Here is a 21,451-nt window from a genome sequence, read left to right as displayed (position 1 = left end):
TACTGACGGAAATATATAGACAGATTAAAGCATGCGTATATATGTTCATTTATTCGTTATCTGTGGCTCTGACTCACATATCAGTTAACACAATTAGCGCTACTCCAAACATGACACTGCATAGTTCCTGAAAGCGTGTTAAATGTTTAAACTAATAGTGCGTTCGCCGGTAGTGTTAATAGAGGTAGACCAAGAAAAGTCTGGAGCGAATTTGATAGCCCACGCAGTGCAAGTGTTATTTACACCTCATAATTTCATAGGAGTTTCACGTTTAAAATAACACTTGCACTGCGTGGGCTATCAAAATCGCTGCAGACTTTTCTCGGTCTGACTCTAGTAGTACAGGTACCATATGTGAATGGTACCTATAGTTCATGGTATAGTATCGCATGGATATGAGAAGGTGACGGTAATGACCTAAGGCCTGAGTTACACTTGTAAGTTTTACTTACGTAAGTAGGGACACGGCTATACTACAGAATGAGAGATGAATATCGTTATCTCATTCTAACAAATAGCTTTGTCCCTACTTACGTAAGTAAAACTTACAAGTGTAACTCAGGCCTAACGGGATGGTCTTATGGAAATTTTAGTAGGAGTAGCATAGAAAGCGTTATTAATGTTTGTGTCTCACTTTTCATTTATTTTCTACTTAATGCAAAAAAGTCCTAAGTGTCACATCAAAGACTCACGTTAGACCGGGCCGTGTCTGGGCCGGAGCTTCTGGCGTGATCGCCTGTCATGTCATATAGAAAAGTAAACGTCGGCAGCTCCGGCCCGGACACGGCCCGGTCTAACGTGAGTCGTACTGTATTGTTGGTACCCACCGGTGACTGGTGGGTAACAATGTATCCGACTAAACATATTGTGTACAAGAATCGGTATTCTACAGGTTGCACTTCGGGGAGTGTGCCCAAGAGCTACACGAGCTTATTCCACCGTCCCCATTCTACCATCGGACTTTTAGACGCACGGCCGGTTTCCATCCTTACTTGGTAGATATTCCACCAATTCGCACGAAGCGCTTTGCTTCTACTTTCCTTATGCGCACTGCCAAGGAATGGAATTCCTTGCCGGCGTTTATATTTCCGTGTTCTTATAACCCGGCAACCTTCAAATCAAGAGTGAACAGGCACCTTCTGGGCGAGCTCGCTCCATCGTAGGCCACGTCTACGCCTCGGCTAGTCTGTGGCCATGAGTAAGCCCATTCATAATAAAAAAAAAAATGTATATGCTCTTAGATCTATGTTGCTCTGTGGTCTGTGATCGATTAATCCGTCTTTGGCGTTGGACCCGAGGTGCGGATATATCGGTCGTTGGCGTCCAAAAGGTTAAAATCCTAAGCAAATACGTAGGACCAGCGTATTTATTATTATTATTATTTGTATGTCTTTTCCATATCTCGGGACCATGGGGTCCCGGACCTTTGGGAGGCGTACGTGGGGCCGAAGCCAACAGCGCAGAGGCCCTTTAAGACACTTTAATCTAAAAGCAAGGGATACACGTGGCGGATACCATCCCCGAACGCACAATGTGATACATCCGGAGATGGTCCCCGCCAGGTGCAAAGACTATTGCAGTGCAGCACTTTTGTGCTGCGATGGGAACTAAGGTCATTGGCTATAGATTTGAAAGTTGGATGGACTGGATAATGGGCTATGGGAGAGACTAGCGGACACCTGCCGTGACAATCAGTCTCAAAATTGTGTAAGACAGGTGGTGACTCGCCTACTCATTTAGTGGGCCCTACAACGGCCGCACGCACAGTGCGACAATAGGGCAACACTTCGGAGCGGCTGTAAGGTTGTCGAGAGGTGAGTCTGCGGTAGCCAGATCCCGGTGATCCGTTCAGCAGGCCGCCGGCGTTATGACATTTTACACTTCCAACCTGGAGCATAGGTCCCGCTCTTGCGACTCCACTCTGGCCGGCCAATCAAGGCAAGCACAGAGGCGAGGGCCAGATGACAGGGCCCTCTGGAATAGGGGTCCGCGGTGTCGCCACTCACCGTCAGCTCGCCACAAGCTGCCCCCGCGGGGTTATTATTATTATTATTATTTGTGAAGCAGGCAGGCAGTTGAAATAACTGATAATGCCTGTATCTAGAGCCATCAATCGAGTTTTCAGTGTTGATTTGCTAGGGATTTTGCAGTCTAGCATTTAAGCCAAATAAATAAATAGTTGGAAGAACTCAATCTGACTCACTCTCACTCTCAGTTGTCATGTCAGTAAGCGACATATATTTATCATCACTCTCACTGTCACCTTACTACGTGACATAATATATCATCACTCGTACTCATGTCAGGGATGCATAAACAAAACAATAACGTCTCAGACTATTACGCTTATCAGTGGGAAGTGTAATACCGTGACTCATATGAGCCGACTACTGACACTATACTTAATGGATAATTGGATATTGGAGGACCCGGGTATGTCCTTAAACTACGTCCAAGACCACCGGTGGACGGGCAGCAGCGTCCCTCAAATTCGGTGTACTCGACTGCGATCGCCAACCCGCCTGCCAAGCGTGGCGATTACGGCATTCACCCCCCATAAGGGGGAGGCCTATGTTCAGCAGTGGACGTCTTATGGCTGAGATGATGATGATGATGAATTGGATATAGTAAAGACTTCAGAGAAATGGCAAAAAATGTAAACAAAGCAATTTACCTTTAAGGCATGTGCACACCGGATTCTGGTGCGTCAGACGTGCGCGTTGTAATATACAGATTCTTATAAGACACGGCATACCGTACCGCACGGCTCTAAAGCGGGCCCACTGATTAACAGCACGCCGGACGGTATCGGCCTGTCTGTTAGAACAAAATTTTGACAGTTCCGAACAACTGACAGGCCGATAACGTCCGGCGGATTGTTAATCAGTGGGCCCCTTTACATTTGACCGCACGTTCACGTCTTCGCACAAGCAGCATGCAGTGTGATCTAGCCTTTATTAGGTTACTAGCGACCTGCCCCGGCTTCGCACGGGTTATCAAATTATAACTACACCTAAACCTTCCTCAAGAATCACTCTATTGATAGGTGAAAACTTCATAAAAATCGGTTAAGTAGTTTTTGAGTTTGTGCGAACACACAAACAGGGGACTTGTTTTATAAATGGGCCCACTGATTAACAGTCCGGCGGACGGTATCGGCCTGTCAGTTGTTCAGAACTGTCAAAAGTTTGTTCTAACTGACAGGCCTATACCGTCCGGCGGACTGTTAATCAGTGGGCCCCTTAAACTTCGTCATCAAAACTAAATCAATCAACCAATTATCAATATTTGAGACTTAGAGTAAAATGGCCCCATTGATAGGTTACTGTCAATGATTTTGCTAAATTCGTGTTACATATATACTTACATATAGTGCATTCGTCTAGTTCATGTTGCATGTATTATATGTATGTACATATATATAGCCGGTCAAACAAGTTTGTTAGTAGAAAAAGACGGGAAATTCAAATTTTCTATGGCTGTAACTCTTCGCACCTATATTCATTGTTTAAAGCCGCTCTTTTCTACTGACGGAAATGGCTTGACAGAGTAAATATTTTATAAAGTAGATACACATTATTATTATTCAAAGCCCACTGTGTCCCACTGTTGGGCAAAGGCCTCCCCCCTCTTCCTCCACTCGTCTCTATTTAGTGCAATATCTGGCCAACCTCTTAAGAAGGAATCCAAGTTATCCCGCCATCGCCGACGAGGAAGCAGATACACATACTGACGGAAATATATAGACAGATTAAAGCATGCGTATATATGTTCATTTATTCGTTATCTGTGGCTCTGACTCACATATCAGTTAACACAATTAGCGCTACTCCAAACATGACACTGCATAGTTCCTGAAAGCGTGTTAAATGTTTAAACTAATAGTGCGTTCGCCGGTAGTGTTAATAGAGGTAGACCAAGAAAAGTCTGGAGCGAATTTGATAGCCCACGCAGTGCAAGTGTTATTTACACCTCATAATTTCATAGGAGTTTCACGTTTAAAATAACACTTGCACTGCGTGGGCTATCAAAATCGCTGCAGACTTTTCTCGGTCTGACTCTAGTAGTACAGGTACCATATGTGAATGGTACCTATAGTTCATGGTATAGTATCGCATGGATATGAGAAGGTGACGGTAATGACCTAAGGCCTGAGTTACACTTGTAAGTTTTACTTACGTAAGTAGGGACACGGCTATACTACAGAATGAGAGATGAATATCGTTATCTCATTCTAACAAATAGCTTTGTCCCTACTTACGTAAGTAAAACTTACAAGTGTAACTCAGGCCTAACGGGATGGTCTTATGGAAATTTTAGTAGGAGTAGCATAGAAAGCGTTATTAATGTTTGTGTCTCACTTTTCATTTATTTTCTACTTAATGCAAAAAAGTCCTAAGTGTCACATCAAAGACTCACGTTAGACCGGGCCGTGTCTGGGCCGGAGCTTCTGGCGTGATCGCCTGTCATGTCATATAGAAAAGTAAACGTCGGCAGCTCCGGCCCGGACACGGCCCGGTCTAACGTGAGTCGTACTGTATTGTTGGTACCCACCGGTGACTGGTGGGTAACAATGTATCCGACTAAACATATTGTGTACAAGAATATATGCTATACGGCCCCGACACTATCATGGATACTGACATTACTTTGACGGAATGACGTTTTTAGTGATAGTGTAGGGAGTGTCATGAAGGAATGACGGCAAGTAATGAAGTTTATTTTAATAATTTCCGTCAGTATTGGAGTTATGTCAAAGTAATGATACTAGAAATGACATTATACTGACAGTGAATTGGTTAGAATGATGGAATCAGAAATGACAGAAAGAATGATGGACGATAATGAAGTTATTAAACATTTTTAATATTTTTGAAGAAATGTCAAAATAATGACATTATACTGATAGTGAGTGGAGCGCATCACTCTAATCCCTCATTCCGTCATTTAAAGTACTTTAGAAGAAGGTTTTATACTAACAAGAGTCATTACTGGCATTTAAATCAATAAGTAAAGTATACCTACTCTATTATCATTGCTCTAAAGTTTATTTTCACTTGACTCTTAAGAAAAAAGGAAAACATGCAGAATACGATGCACAAAGAAAATCTCTGTCCCTTTCTGAAAGACTCCATACATGAAATAAAAATTAAAAACCTTTTATTTTATGTTGTTTACAATAATTTAATTATATTTTTACCGGGAAACGCGAAAATCTAAATTTAGTTATCTGCCTCTTTATCGTTCGAATATGCAAAAGTGAGAATGATGATGATGAAAAGTGATAGAGAGGTTAGATAACGAAATTTCGTGTTTCGCGGTAGACCCCCAGATTGTGATGGATTGTGCTAGTGGCGCCCCATACGCAGAGTTTCGAGTAATATTCCCTATTCAGGGAAATAGAATAATATTACGCAATACTCTGCGTAGGGGGCGCCTCTAGCACATACTGAGGGCTTACCGCGTAATTTCGTTTTCTGCCTCTTTATCACTCTTGCATATTCGAGCGTTAGAGACTGATAACGAAATTTCGATTTTCGCATTTCGAAGTAGACCCTCTGAATTTGCTAGTGGACCCTACGCCGACTATTGCGTAATATTCCCTTTTGCGTTTTATTTCGTGCATGGATATCAATATATTTTTTAAAATACAAATACAAATAATTTATTGAGAAAAGTAAAATATGAAAATATGGTCAACATCCCTATTTTCTATATTCTGTATATGGCCTTATACAGGGTGAAATTTAAATCACTGGCCATATTCATTCCCGGCACTAGGTTACACTTAAGGAATCTATTTAGCGAAAAAAAAGGTTACACTTAAGGAATCTATTAAGCGAAAAAAAAGAGTACACTTTTTTTTAATTTTCATTTTTCAATTTTTAAATATTTTCCACGAGTCGTGGTCACCCTATTACCACAAATGTAAACAAACCTAAGCCTAAGCGCGCACCACGATTTTAGTTTTTGCGACACGATTTTAGAATCGCGCTGTAATATATCGCAGAAAATTCACTGCGCGCACTGCGACGAAAAAGTTAAGGATTTGTTCATTCTCAACATGGATTTCGTACCAGTCATAACAAAACGACATTGTTTTTACTAAACGTCAAGTCAACCGCAGAAACCCCGACTAGTTTTAATCAGCAAAATCCTAACCACTTTTTTAATAATTAAGAGCCAACAGGAGTGGTCATTCCTCCATACAAACGTACTCCTCGTTTTCCTCCGTGGTTTTTGAAGCTAGAGCAATGATTTTATCAACACAGATTAATATTGTCAGTATCTGTGTCGGACCGTTTTGCTTTTTGTGATATTTTTGTTTTTTAAGGCGCTAGGCGCAAAATGGCCTAATTGACTATGCCGCAATGAGAGGCGTGGAATTCAAAACTGACATCAATTAGCCAAAAAAGCAAAACGGTCCGACACAGATAATTTCATAATCATTTAGATTTCTAAATTTGGTTACGATTGGTTAAGTTTTGGAGGAGGAAAAAGAGGAGTACGAAACCTCTATTTTTGTCATTTTTACGCAGGCTTTTTCGCCTCAGCTGCAGTTGTCCCTATCGCACTAATTTTAGGGGCGGAGTCAAGTTTCTAAATACGTACACAGCCAGAAAAGTGATGGGCAATAGTCGACATTTAATGTCGATAATCTAGTGATGTAAGAAGTTATCTATAAACCGTCTTGTGTGAAAATATCTAGATCCTCCTAAGACACAAGGGGTTTTGCGTTGAGAGGGAACACATTTTTGTAGTTACATAGGTACAATCTATTTTGAACTTTTTGATTCTAATATTTCAAATTAGAAATCAAAATCAAAAATATTTTATTGCATGGTTATGGGTTTACAAAATTTTTAGGTACAGTCACGCTCCGTAATTGTCGAGCAATTTAAGGTCCTAGCTAGGGAATGCAATCTCGCACCAAGATTGGCGATTCGAGATCTCGCACGAAAAATCCGAATCGAGATTGGGTGTTTCGAGATCTCGACAGTCAGATTTTCGGGATCGAGATTAATATCTCGACGAGATCGAATTTGACAAAGTAACTAAAAATGTGTTATTTTAATCAAAAATCTCTAAGAATTCCATACATATAGACATCGTCAAATCGGGCGTATCGAGATATTCCTAGGAATATAATGAAACGCCGACATTTCATGATCTGCCTAGCGAACACCAGCCATTTTGTGCAAACCTCAAGGTGTGATATTCTGATATTCCTATAGTCTATAGGCAAATTAAACAAAAGTCGTCTCCTTCACGATTTTCGTCGACATCTCTTCTAAATACCTAAAACTGGTATGGACGTGTTCCTCGTGGTCTCCAGAATATGAATAGACCGGTTTTTATTTTATGGAGGGGGGGGGGGGGACGTGTCGAAGAAAAGGAAGGAAAAAGTGGGCGGCCGACCAGCATTGATATTTGTTCACGTCTTTAGTCCTAAGGAACCGATCGGTTCGTGTGAGATGTCGTTTGAAAGAGTATTAAACGTGCAATTATTGTTTTATAATAACCGTAGTCATAACTGTAGTCATTTACAAAATATTTAAAATATATGATTTTTTACCGTGCATGGATGGCATAAGTACTGACAAAACATGCGTCTAACTCAATAAATTATAACTTTACCGCAATTAATGTTATTATAAAATATATGAAAAATTTCATTAGCTTTCCAAAAACATAAGTTTTATTGCTGTATGATATTATATAACAAAGTAAAATTTTAATGATGAATTTTGTTCCGTCACGTAAATGGCGGGCGACCGACCTCAACTGATCATTATTTCTCGGGTTCTATTTTACTGATCAATTGGTGATGCATACCATTAGAAAGAATATTAAACATACTATAATTGGTTTCTAATAACCGTAGTCATAACTGTAGTCATTTACAAAATCATTGAAAATATATGATTTCTCGATCAATTATTTTACAATGCGCCCGCTATGAAGCTAGGAATATCAAAGATTGCATTGCTCTTATGGATCTGCCGTCTCTTTCATAAGTAAGATCGTGATATGCCTGGGTTAATATTAGATCAGGAAATGGTGGCGTTTCATGATACGCCTAGGATTACGATTTTACGATATGCCGCCGACATACTACTTATTTAAGGTACCTCATGTTATATTTTGAAAATAACAACAACAAATTAAATTGACATTTAACATAAAATCAATTTTAATTTTTACTTTACTTCTATGAAATGCTATCGATGTTAAACCACTATTTACCTTTACTTAGAAACTGCGTAACAATAATAGAGCTAAAGCCGGACACATAATAGCACTGCCTGAACCACATGAATCTAAGGTCATATATTACTTAAAACAAAGTACCTATTTCACTTTCAGTCTTGTTCGAGATCTCGAAAATATTAATCGAGATCTCGACCGAGATTGCATATATCGAGATTTCCTGTCAACTAGGTTAAATTTCGAAAATACGTGCGAGATTTAGCGAGATCTCGAAATTGCGAGATCTAGATTGCATTCCCTAGTCCTAGCTGAATTGGTTGTTTCATACTCTTACTCTATAGAATGTCCAATCCTGCCTTACAAAGACGTTAATATTTATATTTGTCATGTCTATACTTCGTTTCTGAGCATTATTGAAAAAAAAAATACTTACTTGATACTAGTATTAACCACTTCTTCTTCCTCGCGTTATCCCGGCATTTTGCCACGGCTCATGGGAGCCTGGGGTTCGCTTGACAACTAATCCCATGATTTGACGTAGGCACTAGTTTTACGAAAGCGACTGCCATCTGACCTTCCAACCCAGAGGGTAAACTAGGCCTTATTGGGATTAGTCCGGTTTCCTCACGATGTTTTCCTTCCACGAAAAGCGACTGGTAAATATCAAATGATATTTCGTACATAAGTTCCGAAAAACTCATTGGTACGAGCCGGGGTTTGAACCCGCGACCTCCAGATTGCAAGTCGCACGCTCTTACCGCTAGGCCACCAGCGCTTCTACTACTACTACTACCACTACTACTACTACTAGTATTAACCACTAAGTACATAAATAGGGTAATTCGCCAGTAACAGGCCACTATTAGTAACTGGCCACGCCAAACCAAAAATGAATTCTATTCACCTATAAAAAGAATTCATTTTAGTATAAGGTGGCCAGTTATTGAAACCTTATACCTACTAAAATGAATTCTGTATAGAGGTGAATAGAATTCATTTTTAGTTTAGGGCGGCCAGTTACTGGCGAATTACCCTATTTGATATCGAGTTCCGTAAACGTAAGTAAAAAAGTTCAATCGCAATAGGGTAATTCGTCAGTGGCCACCCCAAACCAAAAATGAATTATATTCACCTATAAATAGAATTAATTTTAGTATAAGGTGGCCAGTTATTGAAGTTATTGAAACCTTATAACCAACCTTAACCTTAGGGCGGCCAGTTATTAAAAGTGGCCAGTTACTGGCGAATTACCCTACTTAGTAGTAGCAGTAACAAAAAGTGACAATGCAAATTGCAATGTGAGGTGCGCGCCAGCGCGAGTACGGGCGCACCGCACGCGTCTGTGTGCGTGCATTACACATACAAATACAGTCTCTCACGCCGCGGTTACGCCCCGTCAGAGCGACGGGTATATTCAGCTTGAAATCTCAAAATTGACTTTTACCTCAGCTCCCGTTTCGTCTTAATATAATTATGTACAAGTATTAGTATTTCGGATACCCCAAAAACCTGTGTCTTAAAGTGGGCTATAATGGTTTGTACAAAATAAAACGAAAGAACATGTACATTAAATTACAATGAAACAACACAATAAATTGAATATAAACCAATCCAGTATTTACGGTGCACGGAAATCTCAACGCTACGACTACACATATTTCGTCGGCTAGAAGACTGGCGTGGCGTCAACTAACAAACAAGTTGTTGTGTTGCTGTTTGCGAGCGAGAAAATTCGAATATTGGCGACAACTTTTAAATTTTAGCAGTGTTTTAAGCTGTTATTTTATATTTTAGCGCTTTGATTCACTTTACCGGATCCGAGGAATTTTGCCGGATCCGGTATCTTGAAAAATGTGCCGGATCCGGCCGGATTACCGGATCCGCCGGACCGGATTGCAATCCCTACATATCAGGTACCTTTTTTCTTAACCAAATACGTATACATTCTTACATAACAGAAGAATCCAGTAGGTACAGACAGTCAGCGTCGTATATTAGGTGGCATCCAAAGTATTCAAATAGTTCGGTACACCATTAGTGTCCGACCGAAGGTTCGGTTTCGGTTTCGGTTTCGGCCAGTTTCGGCCAAAAAATCATGTTTCGGCTGTAGTTTCGGTTTCGGCCAAAAAACGGCCGAACCTTTCGGCCGGGCCGAAACTTACGAAATGGTACTTCGGAATAAGACCAAAAGTTGGGGAATAAGTAGGACAACAATATTAATACCTACATATTATACTGATTCATGTATAGGTACAGAAATTAACTGGTTTATTTATTATAAAACACAATTCCACTAATGAGGGCGCCACTGGACGGTCGACGCAGTCTTAAGAGGCTGTCAATACCTATAACGCACACACTGTCTAATTGTTTCGGAGTGAATGAGTGATTTTACCTCAATTTACTATTGGTTTGTGTTCCACATGTCCTCTACTTCAGCTTAGCCTTTGGCCTCGCTGCGCCATGCTCGGCCTCCGGTCTCGTTTTTTAATACAATGGACATTGGTTGGAGTCTGTGCTCAACTACTTATCCTGAAGCACGGCTTTGACTTCGCATGAAAGTTCGCCTCACTGGGGCACTTCGGACTTTTAGGCCCAGGTGAAGATTGGTACCCGGCCTTGCGAAATTGTCAACAAAAAATTTCGCGCTCGCGTTTTTGGTTGGTTTTTTGGTTGACCCTGTGTCTACATGTTAACTTGACTGGTGAATGAATAGAGTTAGACCAAGAAAATTCTGCAATGATTTTGATAGCATACGCAGTGCAACTAGTGCAAATGTTATTTATACGTCATAATTTCATAGAAGTTTTGACGTTTAAAATAACACTTGCACTGCGTGTGCGTGTGTTATCAAAATCTTTGCAGAATTATCTTGGTCTTAAAAAACTGCTGGAAAAGGTCTCAAGGATATTGGGTGTTGACAGCCCCATAATATGAGTATAAAAGGGGTTTTATGACATTTTTTCAACGATTTTAACAAGTCTACAAAAGTTTCGGTTTCGGTTTCGGTTTCGGCCGAAACTAGAGCCAAAGCCGAACATTCGGTTTCGGTTTCGGCAAAAAAACATGTTTCGGTCGGACACTATACACCATATAATAGGTATGTATGGATGGCGTACCGAACTATTTGAATAGGTACTTTGGATGCTGCCTACTATATGATGCTGATTGTACTTTAAGAATAGTTTGATTCCCGGTTCGTGGTAAGAATAAAAAAAAATATTTGGATACATTTTTTAACTACCAATCTTTCACACAGTCATGGCGCACGCACGCACGAAAAGGTTGAATCAAATAAATATTTTAATTAACTATTTCTTTTTCTGCATTTTTCTGGCTCATCGGGCATAGAGTTGCCACAGTACATAGTATAATTACGACAGGTTAAAAATATTTGAATCGATGATTGAATAATGTCTTGGTTTTGTGTTCTTCAAAACGTACACTACAACATAACTAAGAACGGTTAGGAAAATAATAACTTAAAATTCCCCGTGAAAGGTAATGATGAAAATACTGATAGAAATACTGATAAGTGTGTGGGGAGATTTAGGAATGTCATGACCTGAATGGACCAAACGCTGGAGCGTCATGAAATTTCATGTCATTGCTAATGATAGTGTCGGGGCCGTACTACAACGTTCATGACCTATTTCTTATTTTAAAATGCGAATGATATTTTTAACTGAGGAAAGAAATGAGAGAATGTTCGCAAGCCGATGAACTAATTTTAGTCCCTTTTTGTTACCTACTGTATTTTATTTTATTTTATTTATTTGGAAAGCAAACAGAAATAAGTGAGCAGGAGATAAGTTTACAGAGACACACTAAGGACATTCACTTATTTCCTTAACAGCTCTCACTAAAACATATATAACAGAAATATACTACACTTAACTACTCTTAAGGTACTAAATACAATTGTTAATTTACTAACACTACATAGACGCTAAGCTTATCAAACAGAATGATGGTTACTAAGAGAGGAAGAGACACAGTAAAAAACAGTAACGACTAACACGACTATTGTACAATAGGTACTATATATAGGTATATGTAGTATGCCTATGTTCACTCATGCATTAAAGTAAGAAGGTAGATCTCTTATTATTAACTATCCATTGCCAATTTCAGTATTTTTTTCTTAAATTGCAGTTTACTATTATTAAAGATGTCGACTGAAACCCAAAATTTATTAATTTATTCGGCCCTGTAACACTGTAGTGTCGTCCCGTTTTCTTATATAAATTGGTTTGAAAGGGACGACACTACAGTGTTGCCACTTTTTAATTTCTACTCTTTTTTGACAAGCTTTACGCGAGTTAAACCCGTAAAATTACCTTAATGTTCACTCACGGCAATTTAAATTCGAATAAAATTACCAAAGATAGCGCGGTCACGCATTTAAAACCACTTATCTTTGTTTCAGCAAGCAGCTGGAAAACCTGGAACTCCTGGACGATGTCACCGACGTCGACAACAACGTCAGTGACGTCAATGACGTCAACAGTCTGCTGAACGACGTCGACGTCAACAGGAACCGTGACGCCGTCAGTGACGTCGTGGTTGAGACCTGGGCTTATCTGCCAAATAAGCTGGTGGATGTCAATACGGTATGTTACTAAACTCATAAAAATGACTATCTATAGATTTTTTGTTGGATACAGAACATTTAGAAACGGTAGATCGATTAATACCTTAACGCCTATTGTGTGCGTCAATTTGTTTTATATACATCTAACCAACGTTTTTTTACGTTACGTATCCTGCTTTAAGGCCGAGCCACACCGGCTTGCGTGTGCGTGACGTGCGCGTGTGCGTGCGCTAAAATGCTGAAGCCGCACACGCACACGTCACGCAAGCGGTGTGCCATCTCTCATAAGGATCTGTATACTACAACTCCGCACGCGCACGTGCACGTCACGCACACGCAGCCGGTGTGCACAGGCCTTTAGACGCGTTTTTAGAACCTTCTTAAGCTTTTTACTGTATTGTAATACCTATAGAATAGTAATAGAATGCGTTCGAACTTTTACTACGTATACGAGAAGTAAACGATGAGTGAAGTGAATGGTTCGCGGAATGACGTGGACGTCAACAGGAACCGTGACGTCAGTGACGTTGTAGTTGAGACCTGAGGGTCTACCGCGAACCACGTTCGACGTGTTGCTTACCTGTCACACTTACGTACGATGTTACAAGTGCGACAGAGAGGCAAAACGTCGAACGTGGTTAGCGGTAGACCCTCTGGGCTTAACTGCCGATTAGGCTACATGTTCATGACTATAACTGCGAACCATTTCGTTCATTATTTCATCTATTGCTCTTGTATATTCGGGTGATAGAGGGGCAATATATGAAACTTAGGTTTATAAGATCCGGGGTAATAGTCTCGGTTTATTCGTATATGACTATAAATAATAATAAATAAATATTATAGGACATTTTTTACACAAATTGACTAAGCCCCACGGTAAGCTCAAGAAAGCTTGTGTTGTGGGTACACTATACATATAAGTGGGTATAATATATAAATACTTAAATACATAGAAAACAACCATGACTCAGGAACAAATATCTGTATCATCATACAAATAAATGCCCTTACCAGGATTCGAACCCGGGACCACCGGCTTCATAGGCAGGGTCACTACCCACTAGGCCAGACCGGTCCAGAATAAAAAATATTTCAAATAAAACATTTTATTACAGGTATCTGAACCCAGCAATGAAGTCAATTCCGAATGGGGAGAATTCCAAGATACAGAAAACAAAACCCTCTCAAGACCCAAACGGGAAACTGGAAATTCTACAGTTAACCCATCAGACACCAGCCTCGGCCCTAAAAACGCAAACGTTATAAACAATATCAAACTAGTAGGTTTTAGAATTGAAGAGTCTGATAAAGAACCTAAGATTGTGGATGAAATGATACCTAGTGTGTTGAGGAATACTCAGTTTCAATTGAGGTTGTTTGGTGAGAATTTTGTTAAAGGGATGGAAATTGCGTTCACACATACAAAGTCGGCGTATGGAGATGAGTGCGTGCATTTATTGGACGAGACATATAAGGTATGTATTTATTGTTATTTTCTCCTTTATTTTTTTTCGTCTTAAGTTAGGTTGTTTATAACATGAATATAAAAGTAAAATACAAAAGCACATAAAAAACAAAACCTAACCTAAGGTGCCGCCGGCAGCGGGGCAGGGCCTAAGCTGCCGGTGGTCAGGGCCGCAGAGTGAGGAACCGACGTACTATACGCGCCGTGTCCAAAATTACCGCCTTCTGCATCTGACCCTTGATCCAACCACCCAGCGAGAGTCTCTCTAGGTGTTGGTCGAGACGAGACTCTTCGCTATGAGACCGTTCGCTGACACGACTATAGGGACAATGATCGTCAAGTCAACATCCCACATGGCGGTTATCTAAAGTCTAGGTACTTGCTGGACTTGTCCTTCTCGGCCTTCACGAGATTTTCATCATGGGGGATGGTGACGTCGATGAGCACGGCCCGGCGCTGCGATCGATCTATCAGCACGATGTCAAAATGTTTAAACGTTTATTATTTTTATTATTTCACATATCAGCATCACATACAACTTAAGTAGTAGTAGTAAAACACCATACTTTACAAAAATCAAAACAAAACAGGAAAAATAACATTAGTACAAAGGCGAACTTATCCCTTTAAGTTTAAGGGATCTCTTCTCTTAACAATAACATACACCTTTGAATTTCTTCGCGGATGTATGCAGGTTTCTTCATGATGTTTTCCTTCACCGAGAAGCTAGTGGTAAATATCAAATGATATTCCGCACATAAGTTCCGAAAAACTCATTGGTGCTAGCCAGGATAACTTCCTCTTACTTACGCTTCTATTTGGCAATCAAATAACAAAATTTCGATTTTGGTGTTTCGCGGTAGGCCCTCTGGTCCGCTTTTATATTCTTATTTTCTCTCTGTTCTAATAATAATTGACGATCTTTTAGTGAAAGCCTTTGTTTCCTTTCGTGTAAAATAATCTCTTTTCCTTTAAGAAATAAATGTATATATATTAACTCACATTATAGACGGGTCTAACGCGAATTATATTCAATTACCTTAAATATACCTAATCTAATCTATAGTAGTGTTCTTTTACCTGCTGTAACTTTAATATCATTTAATTTATCCTAACCTTATTTTCAGGTAGAAGTGGACTCCGAAGAAAACGCTTTCATATCCCTGAAAGCCCCTTACCCCGCCGACACGCCCGAAGGCCACAAATTCTACTTCTGCGTCAGAGACTCCCCCTCAGGCCCCTTCAAGCACCAAGGAACCGATCCTTGGAAAATACTTGGAACCCATCACAAATTGCTACCTCTCTGGGCCTCTATCATCTTAATCATCATCCTACTATTACTAGCTTCACTGTTCTCTGGATTGAACTTAGGTCTAATGGCTTTAGATAGAACTGAGCTAAAGATCATAGCGAATACAGGAACAGAGAAGGAAAGGAAATACGCAAGAGCGATTATGCCTGTCCGAGCGCATGGAAACTATCTCCTCTGTACGATTTTGCTGAGTAACGTCGCTGTTAACAGCACTTTTACTGTGATTCTGGATGACTTGACGTCTGGTTTGGTGGCTGTTATAGGATCTACGCTGGCTATTGTGTTTATAGCTGAGATTACCCCGCAGGCTGTGTGCGCTAGGCATGGGTTGTTCGTTGGTGCTAAGAGTATTTGGATTATGAAGGTGAGTTTTATATTTTTATTAATTTATTATATTAACTGACATTTAAAGACGGGTTTATCGCGAATTTCTTTTATTACCTTTATTTACCGACGTTTCGACACATGTGAGTCAATGTGTGATGTGTAGCAATGCACGCACGAGAACTTTCCAAAGTTGCGAAACTTTCCACATGAGAAATTCTCGGTAACTTCTGAGAATGTTCTTGAGAACGAGAATTTATTTATTTATCGTAGTTTATACCATGAATATTCACGATAGTTTAGGTGTAGTCCTTACCCCCAGAAAATTCCGACTTTTGGTCGTCCGCTTCCGGTCAGAAAAATGTATGACGGCCCGGCCTAACGGTCAGACTTAGGTGGGGGGTGCTCGACCAAATGTCATAGAGGGACCCTGGCAGTTTTTGACGCCGCCATTTTTTTTCAATATGGCCGACTTTTTTTTTTAACTTTTTTAATTTTGTCCTAGCGCGCTGATATTTTGGTCACGGAATCTCGGGGTCCCTAGATACCCAAGAAAAATTTTTTTTTTTGAAAAATGCTACAATTGCGGGAAAACTGGCCACTTTTATTTTGTATGGCAACTTTTAAACGGTGCGTTATAGGTGGGGGGTGCTCGACCAAATGTCATAGAGGGCCCTGAGACAAAACAAACTGCATTTAAAAAAATCAAAATGGCCGATTTTTTTTTTGTTAATTTTTTCAAGTTGGTCCGAGCGCGCTGAGATTTGGCATGGCGGGAGATAGAGGCCTCTAGATTCTAATGAAACAAAAAAAAATTTTGGAAAAAATTGTCGTAAGTCGAAATGTTCTCTGATATACAGTGAGAATTTAAGCAACTTATTGGTAAATTTATCACATCAACAAAATAGCTAACTGTAATAGACAATAATATATGCATAATAACATTTAGTTTAAAGTTATGCCTATTTAAACTTTATTTCAAGTATATTCTCTTGTTTAAACAATAATTTCCATGTTGCAGGAATGTTCTGAGAACATTCTCGAGAACGTTTCCGCTTTTTGGGAATGTTCTGCAATTTGTACATTGCTAGTGATGTGTCAATGTGAGTTAATATGTGTTAAAAACCCGAAAGTTTTAAATATTAATTTATCAATTATTCATGATATGCCACGACTTGCGTAGAATTAGTATTTCCACTATAGCTCAGCTAAAAGTATTTGGTATATAATTTCATAGCAATCAGTTCAACAGTTTAAGCTTAAAATGGTAACAGACATACAGTTACTTTCGCTTTTCTAATATGAGTAGGCATTTGTAGGGATAAGTAGGGATTATATTTTATTACTTTATAAGGCTCTTACACTTTTGTGACGTCATTAACGTATGATGGATTAGATTATCCAGATGATAAAGTAAACGGCACGTTTTAACACTCTGCGACTGAATGAGACAGGAACTGTAACTATCACGCCTGTCACGTTGAGAGCGACCATTATACACTGTTTAGTTAAGTTTATTACCAGATTAACCATTCTTATCGTTAAGCAACCTTGTGAAGACTGTAAAGATTTGTACGGCCTTGTAAATATTTATCTCTTAAGTATCCTTTTTAATACAGTTGCTCAAAAAGTGCTACTTTACGTAGCTGTTTAGCGTGCGGAAAGTTGGTTATCTCGAACTAGTGCTTTTTACTTTTCCAATTTTTTTAAATTTATACTTGTTCCAATTCACGACTACTTATTGATGAGTGTTAATATTAGTTTCCTTTAAACATCGTAATCAGCATAAAAACCTACCGTTAATGTAAGAATACGAAAAATATTACATATTTCATATTTAATTACTTACCTCTTCATCATTATAACACGTTTATTTTTTAATATTCAATATTGAAAATTCCGTTCTTAATAAGTTGACTGAATGGAACGGAATAGCTGCCAAACGCCCATAGATATAATATACTTAAAGACGACGTCTAACCGAGCTGTCACTGTTACCACTTTTGTTTACACTAAACAATGTTTTTCTTATTTTTTCGCAACTGTATTAAAAAACGTCGTTCGATACACGTGCGGAAATGTCATTCTTCACTCGTCCCGAGTCTTGCCACTCGCCTGCGGCTCGTGGCAAGATATCTCGGTACTCGTGAAGTAATGACATACCTTCCGCACTAGCATCGAAATGTACTATTTCAAGAGATGTTGTTTATCTTAAATAAAATCATTTTTACTGCTTGAAATGATGATGTCATGTCATAATTATGGGTTTGGTTTGGTTAAAATAGAATAGAAGTTGATTTGCCGGCGGAAACTTTCAAAACTTGCGATATTTCCACATGGAAACATTTCGGAAAGTTCTTACTTATGTTTGTATAGGAATCGACATTTTCCATTTGCAAAATATATGTTTCCATTGTTTCCTGTAAAATTTCCTGAACTTTTTCGATAATTTTTTGGACACTCCGCAACTAAGTAAGTAAAAGCGGTGATTTTTTTCGTTAGTACTCGTACCGTAAAATGGGGTGAGTTGGGTGAAATTGGACTTTCAAACCTGGATAAAATTTTATTTTTACATGTGAAAACTGAATGGTCTATATAATAAGTGGTTCGGACGTTTGTATTTTATTTTGGGTAGTTCCATTTCATAACTTTGACGATAAAGAGGAAAACCCACCTCACCCCGTAGTGCCTCGTATTTGGGGTGAGAGGGTTTTTCATACAAAGGTGATTTTGGAAGATTATGGATCGATTTTTTTTTATTATGCGTATTACTATAGCCCCATTTTAAATTGGAATACATTATTTTTGTAGCAGTAGCCTTAAAATCCCTTCTCACCCCCCTCTCATACCTCTCCCCATTCATAACGCAACTCTCCAAGCGAAACCTACTCACCCCGCTTTACGGTATAAAGAATTATAATTAACTTAGAGTAAATTTATTATTTCAGATCGTGATGGGCATTTGTGCCCCATTGGCGTGGCCGACGAGTAAGCTCTTGGACTACTTCCTAGGCGAAGAGATAGGCACACATTACAACAGGGAAAGGCTAAAGGAGTTGGTTAAGGTAAGTCTATTGGAACCTTCTTTGAGGCACCTTCTGGGCGAGCTCCATCGTAGGCCACGTCTACGCCTCGGCTAGTCTGTGGCCATGAGTAAGCCCATTCATAATAAAAAAAAAAAAATATTGCGCTGCACTGGCGGCACTGGCAGTAGGGTTGCCAGATCGAAAGGCGCTATTATCGGGAAACAATACCGTAACATCGGGGTACTTTAGCCCATGGTTACTTTGTCCCAAAACGAAAAAAAGATTGAACTTCCCGTCACGCTGCACGTCAGGACCTATCGATGTATTTCGCGCTATTCATCGATAGATGACCGTATGGGGCGGTGGGTAGAAACAATTTCACGTTAACAACGCTGATTGGTCAGTCCATAATTTCGGTCACAAGTTGTTACCTATAAACTACGCGATTCTATAATGTGCAAACTTTTTCTCGAAACAAAGAAAGCAAATAAGTTTAAGTGTTTGATTGTTATTAATCGTAACAGATATGTATCTAGGATCCTAATGTGATATAAATCATAGAATTTAAGACATTATTGTGAGAAGTATATGTTATTGAAAATCAAAGTATTCTTTGGCTATCGTTTTCGGGTTTCTTTGACCCATGGGAAAACATTTCCTTCAGAGAGAACAGCGACGCAGATATAGTCTCGCTTCATCTACTGAAGCTCTCATAACGGCACGAGATCAATCTGCTAACTAAGAAGACAATTTACTATCGAGGCAGGTTATAAATCGCGATCCCAGGAGCAGCAGCCAGTGGTTCGTCCTGTGCTGGAGCACTGGATGAACCACAGGCTCAGGTTTCAAAGACAGATTCTCTAGATTGTAATGGAATTAATGAAAACAAAGATAAAGAACATCTGCCGCATAAGTTTAATATCTAATAAATAAAGTATAAAATGATTATCAATTTTTAAGACTGATTAGTTACAGTCGACTGTTAACTAGGTGCCTACCTAGTAAAATAATTCTATAGGAAAACTAATTTTTCATATGATAATTATAGTTATACACGTTAACTATTTCTAATGATTATGATCGATAAGTTTAGAAGGTTTTTCTGATTGTTTTGGCAAAGTTTTTATTAAAAAAACCATTTTAATAGATTTATTACTTTGTGTTGATTAGTTTGCTTTTTTAGTGTAATAAAAACAAATGAATCTTACTACTATGTCCTTAGTTGATATACATGTGTATTGTGTAATAAATTTAAACAGCTTTCTTTGCGCTTTTATTGCAAACCGTTACGTTGTACTCAATGAAAAATCGATGGCCAAAGAAACCCGCTTGAAAGCGCAACTTTGGCTCAAACTTTGCGAAAAATTAAAAAATATTTAGAGGTTGATTTATTAAGTTTTACGTATGTGCATGAGTTGATTATACCCACAATTAAATACCTATGACTATAAAAGTGTCATAATGCGATTAAAATAGAAGTGCTCAAACGAAAAGTAAAAAGTATCTTGATTTTAGGACAAAGTACCCCGATGTTACGGTATAAATTTTTCGGGATTTTGGGACTTAAGTCGGGAAAAAATATACATTCAACTTGAAGTAATTGTATTAAAAACAACGATATTTTACATTATTGTCACTACGTCAGCTCTCTCGCTAGACGACAGTTCGGAACTTGAAATTATTGTTTTATAACGTGAAGCTGTTTTTCGGGACAGTTTACACTTTGTCGGGAATCGGGAACACATGCTAAAAATCGGGAGAATCCCGCCAAATCCCGACCATCTGGCAACCCTAACTGGCAGGGTCGCCATGTGAGGTGGGACGTTGAATGAAACGACTTGCTTGGAGTATCGATCTATAATGTCTTGAATAACGTAATGTAAAAGCTTATATAGGGCTGAACTAAGGGAGTGTGAGTGTACGCGTAGCGCACCCACTACAAAGCCCTTTGAGCCTACGATAGTCGATATAACACACATAGGCACACATTACAACAGGGAAAGGCTAAACGAGTTGTTTAAGGTAACTCTATTGGAATTAATTCAACATAAATTTTACCCAACATTTGAATCTTCTTTTTCCTCGCGTTATCCCCGCATTTTGCCACGGCTCATTGGAGCCTGGGGTCCACTTGACAAGACCATGATTTGACGTAGGCACTAGTTTTTTTGGCGACTGCCATCTGAACTTCCAACCCAGAGGGGAAACTAGACCTTATTGAATATTACAATAATATTGCCCTGTAATGAAAGTAGTTCGCCTGGCTCAATAAATAAATCTTTTTAATTAAGTTCAATTTCAAGTTTTTAATCTGAATTTTTAGGGTTTCGTACCCAAAGGGTAAAAACGGGACCCTATTACTAAGACTCCACTGTCCGTCTGTCTGTCTCTCTGTCACCAGGTGTATCTCATGGACCGTGATAACTAGACAGTTGAAATTTTCACAGATGATGTATTTCTGTTGCCACTATAACAAAAAATACTATAATTAAAATAGATATTTAAGTTGGGCTTCC

The 21,451-nt window shown here is 39.2% G+C and overlaps 1 protein-coding gene across 2 annotated transcripts in view; it reads left to right on the top strand.

The window, feature by feature from the left end:
• Positions 1 to 21,451, top strand: part of LOC134676164 (unextended protein) — a 304,119-nt gene that overhangs the window by 236,604 nt on the left and 46,064 nt on the right. The window contains exons 2-5 of one of the 2 annotated variants that reach the window (XM_063534449.1): positions 12,641 to 12,824; positions 13,924 to 14,283; positions 15,401 to 15,949; positions 18,858 to 18,974. The exons of the other annotated variant lie outside the window; for it this stretch is intronic. Coding sequence (XP_063390519.1) covers positions 12,641 to 12,824; positions 13,924 to 14,283; positions 15,401 to 15,949; positions 18,858 to 18,974 — 1,210 coding nt within the window. The remainder of the gene's footprint in view (positions 1 to 12,640; positions 12,825 to 13,923; positions 14,284 to 15,400; positions 15,950 to 18,857; positions 18,975 to 21,451) is intronic. 2 annotated transcript variants of the gene reach the window in all.

This window comes from Cydia fagiglandana, chromosome 24 (genome assembly GCF_963556715.1).
Source record: "Cydia fagiglandana chromosome 24, ilCydFagi1.1, whole genome shotgun sequence".
Lineage (NCBI taxonomy): Eukaryota > Metazoa > Arthropoda > Insecta > Lepidoptera > Tortricidae > Cydia > Cydia fagiglandana.
Note: the sequence above shows the minus strand (reverse complement) of the source record. Positions and strands in the feature narration are given on the sequence as shown.